The sequence below is a fragment of the Leucoraja erinacea genome, chromosome 33, assembly GCF_028641065.1.
Source record: "Leucoraja erinacea ecotype New England chromosome 33, Leri_hhj_1, whole genome shotgun sequence".
Taxonomy (NCBI): Eukaryota; Metazoa; Chordata; class Chondrichthyes; order Rajiformes; family Rajidae; genus Leucoraja; species Leucoraja erinaceus.
The window spans coordinates 7,393,235-7,406,141 of record NC_073409.1 but is presented as its reverse complement, the minus strand read 5'-3'; the positions used below and the strand labels follow the sequence as shown (position 1 = coordinate 7,406,141).

Genomic DNA, 12,907 nt, shown 5'->3' with positions numbered 1-12,907 from the left:
AAACCAGGCCCCGCTCATCACGGTGAAGCATGGTGGTGGCAGCATCATGCAGTGGGGATGTTTTTCAACGGCAGGAACTGGGAGACTAGTCAGGATCGAGGGAAAGATAAACGGAACAAAGTACAGAGAGATCCTCGATGAAAACCTGCTTCAGAGCGTTCTGGACCTCAGACTGGGGTGGAGGTTCCACTTCCAACAGGACAATGGCCCTAAGCACACAGCCAAGAAAACGCAGGGGTGGCTTTGTGACTAGTCTGTGAATGTCCTTGAGTGGCCCAGCCAGAGCTCGTTGAACTCGATCGAACATCTCTGAGGGCCCTGAAAATAGCTGTGCATCAACCCTATCCAACCTGACAGAGCTTGAGAGGATCTGCAGAGAAGAATGGGAGAAATTACCCATATCTAGGTGTGCCAAGCTTGTAGAGTCATACCCAAGAAGACTCGAGGCTGAAATCACTGCTAAAGGTGCCTCAACAAAGTACTGGGTAAAGGGTCTGAATACTTATGTAAATGTGATATTTCAGTTATTTCTTTTTAATTACTTTGCAAAAATTTCTAAACACCTGTTTTTGATTTTTTATTCTGTATAGGTTGATGATTAAAAAAAAAAATTAATCCATTTTAGAATAAGGCTGTAATGTGGAAAAAGTGAAGGGGTCTGAATACTTTCTGAATGCACTGTATCTCAGCCAGGGCTCCTGCACATTCTTGTCAAGCTTTTCACAGGGTCCTCTGATTTATCTGAATAGGCCAAGGAGATGTATCTACCTTCATACACTTTAGGATGTCCAGCACCTCATCAATAATAATGCATGCTGTCCTCAAGACATCTCCATTAACTGTCAAGGTTACCTGGTTTTCACATCCCCCCCCTTCCTCTCTAGTTTAAACCTTCCCGATCTAACCTTCCTGCCAAGATATATCGGTTACCCTCCACTTCAGATACAACCCATTCCTTTGGTGCAAGTCAACAATGCACCAGAAAAGATCCCAATGGTCTAAAATCCTGAATTGTTGCCCCCTGCACAAAACTCCTGACCCACACATTAATCTATGCTATCTTCCTATTTCTGCCCTCGCTAGCATGTGGCATTGCGAGTAATCTGGAGATCACTATCATCGGGATCTTGTTCCAAGGAAGTAATAATTATTTGAGTATGAGAGCATACACTTTACAAGACAGAGTTACATTCTGAAGCAGCAACAGACAAAATATGCTGACATCCTGACAAGCCCAGACTGATGGATTAGACACGAGTGGATTTGCAAGAAATTAAAAAAATATTGCCCCATCCTTACCATCTTCCCTGGTTTCTACAACAACAGAATACGAAGTCCTACTGGCACCAAGTTGAGAGTAAGCAACAACATAAAAGGCATAGCTAGTGTTCGCTTGCAAGTCTTTCACTTGAAGCTCGGTAGTGTCATTATTTACTGCAAACTGGTATTCAACGTTGTTTGTACCTGTGGAAGAGTATAAATTAACTAACAGCTAATTATTGAGGAAGAATGAATATTTAACACCTAAAAAGCTGGACTATTGATTTATACTTGAGCTAAAGTTATACAGCACAGAAACAGACCCTTAGGCCCAACTCGACCATGCTGACCAAACTTACCTAACGGAGCTAGTCCCACTTGCCTGTGCCTGATCCCTATCTCTCCAAACCTTTACTGTCTATGTGCCTGTCCAAGTGGTTTTTAAATGTTAGAATTGCACCCCCTCAACCCTAACACTCTGGCAACCCATTCCATTGAACACACCACCCACCATCAGTGTGAAAAAGTTCTTATCGGGTTCTTTTTAAATCTTTCCCCCTTCATCTTAACTTTATGCCCTCAAAGTTTAGACTCCCTGAGGTAAAGACTGTGTCTATTTACATTATCTATGCTCCTCATGATTTTATACATTTCTAAGGTCACCCCTCAGCATCTGTGAAACTGTTGGCAATTCCCAAGAAATTCCTGCTCATCTTCCTTCAACACTATCTTAAATGTATTAGCAAATTTGGATTGTTTTCTCTGGAGCAGAGGCTGAGGGGAGACCTGATTGAAGTATATTAAAGTAAGAGAGGCATAGAAAGAGTTGGCAGTCAGACTGTTTATCCCAAGGAGGAAATGTCAATGACTCTCCCCAACATCTGCCAGGCTTTGCCCCGTCCCCATTTCTCCAGATTTCTCCCCCCCCCACTCCATCAGTCTGAAGAATGGTCCCAACCTGACAATTTGTCTGCTTGTTCCCTCCACTGATGCTGCCTGTCCTTCAACCTCTTTTTTTTTGCTCAAGATCCCTTCATCTGAGTTTCTGTGGCTCCTTGATGTTAACAGACTTACCAAGACATTCTTTCTCTCCAGGGCTGATAGGGTTAGAATGATCACAATCAGGACCTTGAGAATCAGGTTATGGTCTTAACTAAATGTGGAGGAAGAAGAGATAGTATTTGGTGATACAGGAACCTAGGGGAGATCTGATTAAGTGGAAAAGCTGGTCAAACAGGTCCCCTTTAAGTTATGCTGAAGCATATCAACTTGAAGATCTCCCATGTGAATGTGCTCAAGTCAAAGTTATGGAAATATTATTAAAAAAGGCCTTGACTTGCTTGATGGGCCACTGTGCATGTGTATAACTGAACATGCTTGCACGTAAATGCATCATACACATATATTTTCCCACAATTACCCAAATATACTTTGGACAGGTTTCTAATGAAACCCTACCAGGTAATGCACAACCAAGGTGTGCCATGTAATAAAGTTTCCCGACTGCATTGCTGTAATAGCACCTTCTTTTATTAGTTTTTATTTTACCCAGTAGCGTTTGAATAGTGGAGATAAAGTAGTTATTGCTTCATCAATCTGATTGCTTATTTTGTATATATCTTTCAGTACTCCGAACAATTTAGACGAATGGAAGACTGCGAGATCTCACTAAGACAAACAATACTCTAGCAGGGGGGGGGGGGGGGGGCGGGCAGGTTGACAGGTATAGATGCTGAGAGTCCGATTGAGGGAACACAGTTTAAGGATACAAAGTCGGCCATTTAGACCAGAGGGGGGGGAAATAGCTTTATTCAAACGATTGTAAATCTTTGGCATGCTCTACCCTTGAAGGGGGTGGATGCTTGGTCTTCGAGATATTCAAAGCCGAGAGAATCAGATTTTGCATTCTAGGAAAAGAAGAGGAATTAAATTGGTCTTGAAAGGGGATGGGATTAGTTATGAACTTTTCAATTGCTGAGGAAGATTCACAGAGATGCATGTCCTGCTGCTGTTTCTAAATCTTATGGTTCTATATTTAAAAATACCACTTTGGCCTGCCATATGTTTCAACAACGGAAAAATACGTAACTTCCTGTGAGCATAACCTGGGCCATTGAGATGTATTTTTACCAGTCATCCTCCAAACTAGCCAGAATAGTGCTTGCTGCTTCTGTGGCTAATAAGAGCTAGCTCTATAGCCTGCATGATTTTATTTATGGTGGCACTCATTCACAGATGTAAAGCAAATATAGAGCACCTACCCACAGCTTTTTGATAGTGAAGGGAGAATCCAATAATCTGCTCACTGTTGTGCTCTGGGCGCTCCCAGGATACTAATACTGATGTACTTGATAATGTAGTGGCATACACACTTTTAGGAGCACTGGGCAAGCCCTCTCGAACTGTCACAGTTAATTTGGCAGTAGTGCAAGCCATTCCAAGACTATTCCCTGCAATGCACTGGTAGTAAGCTGCGTCTTCCAGTCCAATCTGATTAATTACTAGACTGCCACTGCTCTGGATTTTTACTCGGCCATTGGACAATATGTCTTTTCCGTTTTTCAACCAGCGAATACTCGGGGCAGGCTCCCCCTTGGCTTTGCAGAAAAATCTAGCTGTGCTTGCACGGATCCGGGAGATTGTCTCAGGAAACTGTGTGATCATTGGTGGGGCTGGAAAAGAAGAAATGAACTTCAGAAACTTGAAATAAAAACTTCTGCACCATTCGGGATGTACTAAAATGGTTCCTAAAAATTATAATGTCCAATGAATTATGAACCAAAGCTAAAACAAAACGACTAATATAAACAATCACCAAAGAAATTAGAAACATTGTTATTGATCAAGCTGGAGAAAAGGTTTTGATAACATTTAATATTTATTATAACCTGATCTACTACTGATATACAAGTTCAACAATATATTTTAATAACTTTTATTTGCAGCCTATTTTGAAAAATAAATTGTTACATACTGTGAATAAAATTATGTTCAATCTTGCACATTTGATTGCAAGTTGCTATTGCTTATTGCATTTGATATAACTGAAATAGTACATGACAACAAATGTTGCAGTGAATAAAAGTGAAGACACACATACCTAGCACTCGCAGCTCAGCAGCAGCAGTGGCAAACTGTCGGGTTCGTGGCTTATTGGCACGGCAGACATACACACCAGAGTGATACGGTTGGGTGTGAGCAATCATAAGGTTTGTTCTTCCAACCACAATGACATCAGTAGCAATTGGTTTACCATCTGCAGGTATAGCAAGGAATGAAATAAAAACAAGTAATTGTACAGCTTACTTTGTATATCGAAGGTAGGCACAAAAAGCTGGAGTAACTCAGCGGGTCAGACAGCATCTCTGGAGAAAAGGAATAGGTGATGTTTCGGATTTGTATATCCTTCGATACCCAATCGCTGTCAGTGAACTAGCTTTGATTTATTTATTCATGTTTTAGGTTTTGTGCAACAATGGCAAGCTCAATATTTGTCACTCAAAACAAGATACCAATTTGCTGGTGGACTTCTTCATTTTCTTCATTTATTGCAGTCTTTCTGGTGATGCACATGCCATTTTTTTGTAGCCAGAAGCACGCACCCATCTTGGAGAAGAGTTGAAGCTTGGGAGATGCCAGTGAATTTTTACATGGTAGACAGCATACTGACTTGTTGCATCTCAGCCTGGTTTGGCAACTCAAACGCCCAGGTATGAAGGAGACATTAGAGGATTTTATCTGTGTACCTTGCATACAGTTACATACCTGATTCTGTAAAAATATTTACTGTCCACAAGCTATTCAACCCCCTCCCCACCATAATCAGTCTGTCGAAGGGTCCCAAACTAAAACATCAGCCACTTTCTCCAGAGATGGTACCTGGCCACCTGAATTATTCCAACACTTTGTTTTTTTTTTTTTTAAATAAATGTACCCATTGGATTACTCTTTTAGAGAGTTGATGAAAAATAAACAATTATCTCAATCTTTCCATATGTGAAATTCCCTATAATTTTCAGTGTGATTTGTGATGACGTGTATGACACGCTCCTCACCAACACATCAGAGATTAGACCCAATCCCCTCATCAGTCTGAAGAAGTGTCTCGACCCGAAACGTCACTCATTCCTTCCCTCCATAGAAGCTGCCTCACCCGCTGAGTTTCTCCAGCATTTTTGTCTACCTTAGAAACAGTACATAGTTTTGGCCACCAGAGGTCCTAAGAGAAGGGGAAAAACAACTATACAACACTCTTATACACTTGACAAGAAGATCACATAAGTTTCATCTTATGTTGCTTGTCCATTAATTGTAATTGTAATTGTTGTAATTGTAAATCTTTATTGTCATTTCCTGAGTATTCGCATACTCAGAGGAAACAAAAAAACGTTTCTCAACCAGTGTCCGTTCAGTTTTCGTTACAAAATAAATAGCAATTAAAATTAAAATACAGTCATGAACAATTTAACCCTCTAATAACATTCAATAACATTCAACAGCCGTTCCGACCGGCAGCGGCACAACAGTGGCTCTGCTGCAGTGTGGGGGGTTTGTGCGCGATACTTGGCAGGGGGCAAAGTCCATTTAACAGTCTTATAGCCTGTGGGAAGAAGCTGAGGAGCATCCTGCTGGTTTTGCAGCTGATGCTCCTGTACCTCTTCCCAGATGGGAGGATGGTGAAAAAGTCATGTGATGGGTGGTAAGGGTCTTTGATGATGGAGATGGCTCTGTTGATGCATCTCTTCTTGTATATGTCCAGCAGGAAGGGGAGTGGAGCACCAATAATCCTGCTTGCGGTCTTCACTATCCTGTCCAGTTGGTGCCGTTCGTACGCCTTGCAGCTCCCGAACCAGGAAGTGATGCCGTATGTCAGTGTGCTCTCGACAGTCCCCCTGTAAAAAGTCCGTAGATGTGTGGTGGGGAGGCCTGCTTTCCGTAGTCTTCGGAGGGGGTGAAGTCGCTGCTGGGCTCTCTTGACCAGAGCTGTGGTGTTGGCCGTGGACGTCAGGTCATCAGACAGGTGTAGTCCCAAGAACTTCATGCTGCTGACCCTTTCCACATCAGCTCCGTCGATGTGCAGAGATGCATGGTGATGTTTCCCCGCCCTCCTGAAGTCAACCACCATCTCCTTAGTTTTTCCCACGTTAAGAATGAGGTTGTGGGATTTGCACCAACCTGTGAGCAGCTCCACCTCCATCCTGTACGCCGATTCATCGTTGTCACTGATGAGACCCACTACTGTTGTGTCATCAGCGAACTTGCTGATGAAGTTGTTATTGAGTCTGGCAGTACAGTCGTGTGTCAGCAGACTAAACAGAAGGGGGCTTAGGACACAGCCTTGGGGTGAGCCAGTGCTCACGGCTATGGTTTTTGATGTCCTACTGCCCACCCTGACTGTCTGCTGCCGCTGCGACAGGAAGTTCAGGACCCAGCTACATGTGCCGGCATCAACCCCCAACAGCTCCAACTTCTCCACCAGCTGCTGCGGGATGATTGTGTTGAAAGCGAGGCTGAAGTCTATGAAGAGGATCCTGGCATAGGTGTTTTTCCGATCGAGATGTGACAACACGAGGTTCAGTGTTGTTGAGACTGCGTCCTCTGTGGATCGGTTGGCTCTATAGGCGAACTGCAGTGGGTCTAGGTCGGCAGGTAGACTGTTTTTGATGTGCTGCATAACTAGTCGCTCAAAACACTTCATTACAATGGGTGTTAGGGCCACTGGTCGAAAGTCGTTATGGCAGGCTGGGTTTGGTTTCTTCGGTACAGGGACGATGGTGGCACTCTTAATGTTAAGTATCATTCCCATTCTAGTAATATAGTTTCTACCAAATTTGGAATAGCCTACACTTATTAAATTGGGATACTAAAACTTCATGGAAGACAAGCGCCACCGATTGGGTAATTGGTGCACCATGCAGCTAAAAGTCAATGCTTTCGCTAAAGGAATGACAACAGTTTATTTGATAGTTTGTTTCAAAAATACAATTTCTACTTCTTTCATCATAGTTTAACACTGCTGGACTATTCTGTATCTTGGCTTCAATTGTGTGTTCGTTATAATTGTTCCCTTCAGTCTAACAGTTCTAGTGCTCCAGGACATGTGCAGTGTTAAAAATGTGTTATTCCATTAACTATCAGATAAACATATGATAAACATGATCATATAGCAAACTATTTGAATACAAGAAGAACAACATAGCAAGGAAGTGAAATATTCAATTGTGGTGGTGCTATCGTAAAAATAGATATTGATCAGAGCCACAAAAAATGGTTCTGTTGTCTGTCTGTCCATCTGCAAATTGAAAACTACTTGAAGACACAGTGCTCCTGAATCCGTTGAAACAGTTCATGTGTTGTTTAAAAAGTGGAATGTTTCAGCATTGCAGATCTGCATATAGAAATGGTAAATAATGTTCTTGGAAATTAAGGTGGCAGTTTTGAAAACAAATAAAATGTAACATGCTGGAATATGAAACCAGTTAATGTTTCAGGTCAAAGATTTTAACAAAATCACAAGAGAAAGCAAATTGGTGCAAGTAGTAGAGTTTGGGAGAGGGAAATGGGTGAAACAAAGAGAATGCCTGAAATCAGATGAACACATTCTTCCCCCCCCCCCACTTTTCTCTCTCACTCGCGTGAACATGCACGCCAGGTGATCATGCAAAACGTGGCTTGGTTCTCTTTCCACAGATGCTGTTTGACTGGCTGTTCTTCCAGCATTTCTGTTCTTGCTAATGATTAATAGATTTTATTGTAGCTAAATTTAAGTGAAAAAAATATTACTATTACGTCAGGTGCTCACTAGTATCAAAACATACATTATTCATGTAATAAATAAATCTTCAACTGGAACTGGTAGGTAATGCGTTGTGAAATCAAAGGTGCGGGAAAATAAATGAAATCTATGCTTCTCCACAATGTAACTAAGATTTACAATGAAATATCATTATAAAATAGCTGTCTCTAATAAACCCTCATCTCACATCACGGCAGACTTCATTTTTGTGGAATGTTCACAGCAACTTACCTTGCCGAATCCAAGAGACAAATGGCGTTGGATCAGCATACGCCATGCATTCCATGATGGCTGTTTGACCAGCAATAACAGTGACATTTTTTGGCTGAGCAATGATGACCACGTCTCCAGGCACAGATTTAAATCCTAAAAAAAGATATTGGACACAAAAAGAATGTGAAAATAACAATAAATACAACGCTTAGAAAACTGCAATCTGAAGTAGTGTGAAAATATTTTTTATCAATAAGTAATGGAATAACCGAAGTACGTAGGATTAAGAGTAAAAGTACGTGGCATCATCTCCAGGAAGGTGGTGTGAAAGAGATGATTCATTCTGGAGCCTGATAGCAGTGGAGAAGAAGCTGTACTAAAGAGTGGCCATCTGAGCTTTCAGGCTCCTGTATCTTCTCCAAGAAGGTAAGAGAGAAAAGACAATGTCAGGCATCTATGATGATACTTTCAGCCTTCCTGATGCAATGCACTGTGAAGACGGACCGGATGGAAGGAAGTCCAAAAGGCAGTTGCAGTTGAAAGAACTAAGGCCTAATCCAGAAGTGTAGGGATGAGCTTATTTGGTGTTGCGATATTAAATGCCGAGCTGTAGTCAACGAATAGCATCCTGACATAACTATTCTTGCCAATGTGAGCCAGAACTGAATGTAGTGGGGAGAGGACTGGTAGCATCCTCTGGAGACCTGTTCTTCTGTTTACAAATTGTGAGGAGTCTAGATTGTCTGGAAGGATGAGGTAGATGTAGACCATTACGAATCATTCAAAGCATTTCATTGTGGTCAATGTTAGAGCTACTGGGCAGTAGTCATTGAGACAATTCATTTTATTTGTCTTGGGCACTGAACTGATGGAGAATTCCAAGACGAAGATAACGACAATAGAGTGCTGTAGTGGGAGGTTGAAGATGTCGGCAAAGCCTGTTGTCAGTTGATCGGCGCACAATTTCCGAGGTATTCGATCCAGTTTGTCCGCTTTTCTAGAGTTTACTCTAGTAATGCAAGCTGTGCTAAATCTTTTAGCGGTATATAACCTAAAGATCCAAGCTCTGCTTTTGAATACTCACCCTGGATTCAACATCCTTTTTTTCCCCACTCGCATTAATATTCCTGGCTTTTCAAAACTGGATATTTTAATGATCAGAAAAGCAGTACTCGATGCAAGTTCTGAATCAAGTACAGGTACTTGACCTTGGCTGGGAATTAATAAAGTGACCCATTTAGCACAAAGAGATGTTGAGGCTGTAATACAATCACCATTTGTAACATCACAATCTCACAAACATACAACTCTTGGCTTTTCCCGGATGTGAAACAAAGAATTGGCTCATCGCAATCTATTTCCCTCCTTCTATTACACTGTGAATGGTCTACATGCTCATGCTGTTTATTCTCAGCAGTCAACAATGCATCCCAGTAAGAATGTACTGTTTATGCCAGATTACTAATAATTAAAGTGCAAATTTAGCACAGTGTTATCAAACAATATCATCAGCTAATTACCATAATAGTGGAAATCATCCAATAATAGTGGCTTCCTTCCAATAAAAAGGGATCTGTTAATTGTAGTATTACAATTGTTGTAGTAACTGTTAATTTTCATATAAAATGTAAACATGCAGAATCCTGCGGGTATTTTTTAGGGTGCTATTTAGTTTAAAACATTCCTAAACTACAGGAGGACTGTGAGACCTGATTCTATTTCTTGGTGAATCTTGATCAGATCAGTCTTCTCTTTATCATTCATTGCATCCTTCATTTCTCCAAACCTCCATTATTTGCATTGCGCTGTACTCTATCTTTCATTTGATATCCACTCGTTTATTTCTTCTCTATGTCTTTCCTGTCCAATCAAGTTTATATTTTGTACACTGCAAAGTTTGCAAAAGAAATAGAATCAAATGCCAGGCATGATGTGGCCACTTGAGAAACCAAGGTAGATATTATACAGCTATTTTTGAGCAAATATTGAATCCTAGGATGTCAATAAAGTTCTTTGTCTGCTGATCATATTTCATCACCTCATCAGCACAAATATTGAGAAACGTATTCAGTATGCCAGAATAAAATAACTGCTAAAAATCATCCAAATATGTATCATCTTGAATTTCTGTCACCAATTTCACATTTTGAATAGGAGCACTCGTAGTCAGACTGCAGTCAATCTATCAGCTGTATTGCGTACATAATTTCTCAGAACAGGCAGATTTGTGCCATCAGAACCCTACATTTGTGCAGCTAAATTAGGGATGAGAGACAATTACTTTAGCTGGCGACTTAATCATCCATTTTTAAAATGTTGTTCATCGGTTTTGAACAAAGTTGCCTGACGATTGACTGCATGTTCTATGGTGGCACCAGACCAGAGAAGCATAACAAATTCCCCTTCTTGGAAGAAGATCCACACACACATGCAGTTTTTTACAGTCTTCATAGAACAAAACATTCAGGAGAGTCAATTTGCCACTGGCAAACAGAAGGGTTGATGTGAATATTATGAATTATATTAAGAATGATATTTTTATGGCATATATGTGTTACATATTGTAAGATGATGAATGGCATGGACAACAGCCAAAATGCATGTCGTCTTTTGGTTAAGAAATACAAAAAAAAATAGATCAAAGAGTATCAGAGGCACAAAAATAGTAGGAAAAACAATATTCTGTTGGTTACTCAACTGACTTTGGGAGATTGACCACTGTCTATGTAAATAAATGAAAATTATCCAAATGGTTATGAATAATTATTTTTAATAAATGTGTCAGTTAGCTTTTTTTAGCACTGGCATTAATGGATACGATCCCTTCATCATCTAATTGTACTTCGTTTGAACGTATAATTAGATTTATTGCAGGTAGAGAATGAAATTGGATGAATTCCCAATGGTTTCATAAAATAAACTAATCTAATCTACTGATCAATGAGACTTCAGACTACATGATAAATGTAAATTGTGTTACGGATTATTTGGTGCCACAGCGAGAGGCTTCCGTTTAAGATTTTATAAAAACACACAAAACTCCAGTAATTTGTATCTAAATGTGTTTTAAAGTTAACACCAAATGCATCTAACATTCATTATAAAATGTGAAATGGTACATCTTTACCAACTGTATCGGTATAACTTCCTTCAAGTAGAAGTTTAAATATTATCCGTGTAATATTATCAGGTTATATATAGCAAGTTTCGAAAAGAATTGTAACGTTAAAACTATATCCTCTAGTCATTGATATTTCTACCTTTGGGAAAAAGGATCTGACCGCCTTCCCTGTCTATGCCTTTCATAATCTTATACTTCTATCACGCCTTTCTCAACCAACATTCTAGAGAAAACAATCAAAGTTTGTCCAACAACCATAGCTAATACTCTCTAATCTAGTCGGCATTCTGGTAAACCTCATCTGCACCGTCTCCAAAGCCTCCAAATCCTTCTTGTAATGGGGTGATCAGAACGGCACACAATACTCCAAATATGACCTAACCAAAGTCCTACCGTGAGAAGATGACCAAGGATCTCACTGTTGTCAGAAAAGCCAAAACGTGAATGCACAGAAAATAATAGGTTAAACAGAAATGGCAAATTCAGAAAATGTTCATTTGTAAATGAGCCATAAGGAAAATAAGGTGTTCAAAGTCATGAAATCACAGAATGGTATTTTTCCACATACAAGAAATTATTATTTTTTTTGCAAATGGCTTCATCTTATTTGTTTGTCTTTGAGACATCCCTACAAAAAGTAAAATTAATGCATACAATGTTACAGGTATTGAGAATAACCAGAGTTCTTGGAATAAAATTAACAAATCACACTATCGTTCAACCCAATGAGGGGTTATAGAGCTGCTCTCCATGCCATAGTTAATGTAAGGTCCTTTCAGAGGTGTTAAAAACAACAGAAATATAACACTGGTCCGTGAAGCTTTAAGCTGGATATAGTAATCACAACAAAGGCAAAATCCCACATCTTTTGTTACAAGTATAACTGTACATATGCAGAGGTAATATATACTTCATATATATTACGTGATTAAGTTTTCACATTCAACATGCTTCAGGAATAAATGAATATACTTCTTAAACTAAAAATAAACCAAGTATAATAGCACCACCAAAGCTTATAATTAAACGAGATTCACAAATTTCTCAAGAAATGCGTATGTTTAAGCTGCAGTCTCCTTAAATTGCCCATTGATCTCAACAGCGCTTACAGTAACTTCCCATTCCCACACAACCTTTCGGTCTTAGGCCTGCCCCATTGCCAGGGTGGGGCTAGGCTTCAACTGGAGGAACAACATCTCGTATTCCACTTGGAGACCTTACAACTCAACAGTATGAACAAAGAATTATCCAATTTCAAGTCCAGGTATTTCTGGAGTTTCGGAGCCCAAAGAATATTTCATACACTATTTATTAGGTGGGGATATAGAATAGGTAGACCTAAATCAGAGTATTTAAATGTAACCTGTCAGCCAATGTATTGAGAAATAAACAATGATTTAAGAGGAAAAAGAAAATTAAGATAAATGTTACTGGTGTACCAAATAATCAGATAATAGATTATTGAAGAAAAATGAATAAAGTGACTGAGAATACCTGGGGTGGCATGTGGACTGTTT

General features: G+C 39.9%; 1 protein-coding gene across 3 annotated transcripts in view; it reads right to left on the bottom strand.

Moving 5' to 3' along the window:
- igdcc4 (immunoglobulin superfamily, DCC subclass, member 4) overlaps positions 1-12,907 on the bottom strand; it is a 76,189-nt gene that overhangs the window by 32,145 nt on the left and 31,137 nt on the right. For 2 of the 3 annotated variants that reach the window (XM_055661155.1, XM_055661156.1), the window contains exons 5-8: positions 8,288-8,422; positions 4,361-4,516; positions 3,522-3,932; positions 1,300-1,464 (exon numbers count right to left, since the gene is read on the bottom strand). In XM_055661155.1, coding sequence (XP_055517130.1) covers positions 1,300-1,464; positions 3,522-3,932; positions 4,361-4,516; positions 8,288-8,422 — 867 coding nt within the window. The remainder of the gene's footprint in view (positions 1-1,299; positions 1,465-3,521; positions 3,933-4,360; positions 4,517-8,287; positions 8,423-12,907) is intronic. The other variant, XM_055661157.1, reaches the window with a different exon arrangement.